General features: G+C 40.1%; 1 protein-coding gene across 2 annotated transcripts; it reads left to right on the top strand.

Moving 5' to 3' along the window:
• The first annotated feature begins 241 nt into the window (after positions 1 to 241).
• Positions 242 to 757, top strand: LOC124099571 (protein tyrosine phosphatase type IVA 1-like). Of its 2 annotated transcripts, XM_058582692.1 has the most exons (2): positions 242 to 338; positions 426 to 757. In XM_058582692.1, the coding sequence occupies exons 1-2, from the start codon at positions 242 to 244 to the stop codon at positions 755 to 757; spliced, it is 429 nt and encodes a 142-aa protein (XP_058438675.1). The 2 variants fall into 2 exon arrangements, with proteins under 2 accessions (XP_058438675.1, XP_046310696.1); XM_046454740.1 differs by having other exon boundaries at positions 242 to 757.
• Positions 758 to 4215: the final 3458 nt, after the last annotated feature.

Raw genomic sequence — 4215 nt, 5'->3', positions numbered from 1 at the left:
TCTGGTAAACCTCAGGGCACTTCTTTTCTACTGCCTCAGTATTCCTGGATTGAAGAATAGCTGCTTCTTGTTAGGAGGTTCACTTCATTTCCCGTTACTACCAACTCATACTCAAAGCACGAGAATATCAAGTGCAGTCTATTGAGGTAGACTTCAGTTACTTTGCATCATTTCTATAATCAATTTTTAAAATTCTTTCATAACCCTAATGAGTATGGTTTTTTTTTTTAACTAAATGAACATGGCTCGAATGAACCGCCCTGCTCCTGTGGAAGTCACGGACAAGAACGTGAGATTTCTTATTATACACAATCCAACCAATGCAACCTTCAACAAATGTATAGAGGAACTTAAGAAGTATGGTGTTAGCACAATAGGAAGAGTATGTGAAGCAACTTATGATACGACTCTTGTGGAGAAAGAAGGCATCCATGTTCTTGATTGGCCTTTTGATGATGGTGCACCACCATCCAACCAAATTGTCCATGACTGGTTAAGTCCTATAGAAATTAAGTTTCGTGAAGAACCTGGTGGTTGTATTGCTGTTCATTGTGTTGCAGGCCTTGGGAGAGCTCCAGTGATTGTTGCCTTGTCATTGACTGAAGGCAGAATGAAATATGGAGATGCAGTACAATTCATAAGACAAAGGCGGTGTGTTAATAGCAAGCAACCTTTGTACTTGGAGAAGTATCATCCTAACATGCAGCTGCGCTTCAAAGACTCCAATGGTCATAGAAACAACTGTCGAATTCAATAAAACTGGGGAGCCTGATGCTATTGCCTTGGAAGTGAAACTTAAGACGGTACCTAATTTGTAGTACATGTCAGACAGCATGTTGGCTGGGTGAATAAGTCTGGCCGTTTTACCAGGCCACAAGCTTGACAGAATTTCAACCTCTGTGTCTGGGTTATGATCAACCTGTTTGGACACTTAGCAAAAGATTCTTGCTGTTCACCATTTAAAATGTGCTTATCATTTGTACCAGCTGACCTTTCCTGAAATCATGCCGTATTGAGTTAATGTCTTTAAATCTGTTTCCACGCCAGAATCTTACATAAGAAATTTAGAAAGATTAGGTGCCAAAATAACCCAGCACAATACTTGTATATTTTTAGAATCGTACAAAACCAAAATTCCAGGAACTAAGAACCCTCTAGACCTTATGTGATTCATTCCTTCAGTCATTTCAAACATTCTAGGGCCTGTAGGATTATTTGCCTGCTCAGTTTTATGTTTACATCTCCCACAGTCATACGGGTACACATCAGGTTTGCTGTTACCTATTGGGGTTTTGGGGTTTTGTTTGTTTGAGGTTTGGGGGTTTTTTTTGTTTGTTTTTTCTTTAATTTTTACCAAGTCTTAAGGCAATTATTTAATGTCTTTTTTAAGTCTTCTTTTTGGCTGTTATGGGAAACCTCCATTTTTGAAAACCTAAGTTTTTACAGAAGCACATGTCTTTAAGTCTCCAGACCAAAAGAAGTCTTACAGTTAATTTAATGTTTGCACTTTGAGGTGCAACTTAACAGGGAGGGCCTGAATAAAATAAAGAGAGGGGGATATTTAATATTTTTAGTAAAATGTTGCTTTTTTCTCATGCAGAACCTCTGGAATATATGCTCTTTAATGTAGTAAATATTTTTTTTTAAAGGTAGAGCTGCTCTGTTGTATTACAAGAAGTTACAAGCTAATTTTAACTACAATTCTTGGTCATAAAATTTCTGAAACTCTTGTAGTTTTTTTCATAATTACCAGAAGTTGCTTACCAACTTTTTGTTTGAAGTATGATTTTTTTCCTTTTATTCCCAACCTCTTGCAAAAAAAAAAGAAAAAAGTGGTTTTCTGCTGATGAATTGAGCAGACGTCTAATATTTTATATGCCTTTTGAGCTGTGTAACTTAATATTTGGATACTTGAAATTTTGTTTTATTATGTAATTGATAAGATGGTGATGTGCATTAATGTTAGTTCCGCCATATATTTATGCTGTCTGGGAATGTGTGGTGGGAGAGGTGTCTTGAAGTCAGCCTGTATTGTTGTGTTGTGGTCTGTTTGGTTCTTGTATTTGAGAAGAGTTTGTTTGACAAACCTCAATGCCCCGTTATTTGGGGTATAGATTTTATGATTGTTATGTTTTGTTGATTGTTATGTTTTGTTCCCTTAAGCAGAATGCAATGTCCTTCTTGACCCCTTTTCTCTAGTTCTGTTCGAAGTCAGCTTTATCTCATATGAGGGTGGAAACCCCTGCTTGTTTACGTGGCCCGTGTGAGTGGTATGATTTTTCCCACCCTTTCACCTTCAGTCTGTGGAAGTCTTTTCCTCTGAGATGAGTCTTTTGCAGGTAGGATATTATTGGGTCTTTTTTTAAAAAAAATCCAATCTGTCAGTCTGTGTCTTTTAATTGATGAGTTTAGGCCATTCACATGCAGGGTTATTATTGAAATATGATTTGTATTCCCTCTCATTTTGGTTTCATTTTTGGTTTTAAACTTGACTTGGTTTCTCCTTTGATTGGATTTTCCTTTAGTGTAGTTCCTCCTTTGGCTGATTTTCATTGTTGTTTTTCATTTCCTCCTCCTGGAATATTTTGCTGAGGATGCTCTGTAGTATGGGCTTTCTCACTGTAAATTCTTTTAACTTTTGTTTATCATGGAAGGTTTTTTATTTCATCATCAAATTTGAAGGTCAATTTTGCTGGATAGAAGATGCTTGGTTGGCATCCATTTCCTTTCAGAGCTTGGTATATGTTGTTCCAGGATCTCCTGGCTTTGAGGGTCTGAGTTGAATGATCTGCTGCGATATGCATGGGTCTCCCCCTATATGTGATCTGATGCCTGACTCTTGCGTCCTTCAAGATTGTATCCTTATTCTGTATGCTAGGCATTTTCATTATAATGTGGCTTGGTGTAGATCTGCTGTAATTTTGTACACTTGGTGTCCTGTAAGCCTCTTGTATTTGATTTTCCAATTAATTCTTCATGTTTGGGAAATTTTCTGATATTCTTCCTTGAGGAGATTGTGCATTCCTTTGGTTTGAATCTCTGTGCCTTCCTCTATCCCAACAATTCTTAGATTTGGTCTTTTGATGCTGTCCCATAATTCTTGGATATTCTGCTCATGGTTTCTTACCATCTTCACCGTGTGGTCAACTTTATTTTCAAGATGGTATACTTTGTCTTCATTATCTGACATTCTGTCTTCCAAGCGATCTAGTCTGTTGGTGATGCTTTCTATTGAGTTTTTTTTTATTCAGTTTACTGTTTCCTTCATTTCAAGGATTTCTGATTGGTTTTTTTTTCAGAATCTCTCTTTCTTCAAGTAATATTTTACTACCTGTATTTGCTCCCTTATCTCCTTATTGGTGTGATCAATGGATGCCTGTATTTGCTCCCTTATCTTTTTGTTGGAGTGATCAATTTTTGTCTGTATTTGCTCATTTAGGTCTGTCTTTAATGCACAGATCATTTTAATTATGAACCTTCTGAACTCCTTCTCTGACATTTCATCCATGGATTCTATTATGGCAGTATCCTGGTGGGTTGGGGGCACTTTTCATGTTGTCTATGTGTCCTCCTCTCTTGCAGGGCGGAACTCAGGTGTGAGAATTTCTACCCTATAATCTTACAGTATCCAGGCAGATTATCTGCACCTCACCTTGGTATCAGGCTTCCTGACCCTGCCGGTGTCCCTGGGATGGAAGCTACTGTGACTAAAGGTGGTGGCGGCATAGTAAAGGTGACTCGAGATAGCAGTGGGGGTGTCCCAAGATGGATGCCATTACTTTCAGAGATGGGGCTGCAAGAGTGGGCCTTACACTGGTCTGGGGCTGCCTGTTCTGAGATGCAGCTGCTTCGAGGCCTTGTCTGTTGTCCCAAGGTGGAGGCTACTGTGTGGGGAGGGCTACGTTGATGGCTGCAGAGTCCAGGGATGGAGGTGGGCCAGGCCTGGGCTCCCAGGTGGGCCCAGGGGGTGGTGCTGGGCCTGAGCTCTGGAGTGGGTCTACTGACTGGCGGGGAGACTAGGCCTAACAGGAACCTGGGCTCCTGTGGGGGGTGGCAGGGGCAGTCCTAGTCCAGGGCCTGAGCTCCAGAGTGGGTCTGCTGGTCAGTGGGGCAGACCTGGGCCTAATCTGCTTATCTGAACTTTATGTGATGGACATCTCTCCTGATGGGTAGAAAACGTTGGTAGTTCTCAGTTTCCCTGAAAACTTCGTACCT

The sequence above is a fragment of the Marmota monax genome, unplaced genomic scaffold (genome assembly GCF_021218885.2).
Source record: "Marmota monax isolate L192 unplaced genomic scaffold, Marmota_monax_Labrador192_F-V1.1 WCK01_AAM20220418_F8-fsc00086, whole genome shotgun sequence".
NCBI lineage: Eukaryota > Metazoa > Chordata > Mammalia > Rodentia > Sciuridae > Marmota > Marmota monax.
Note: the sequence above shows the minus strand (reverse complement) of the source record. Positions and strands in the feature narration are given on the sequence as shown.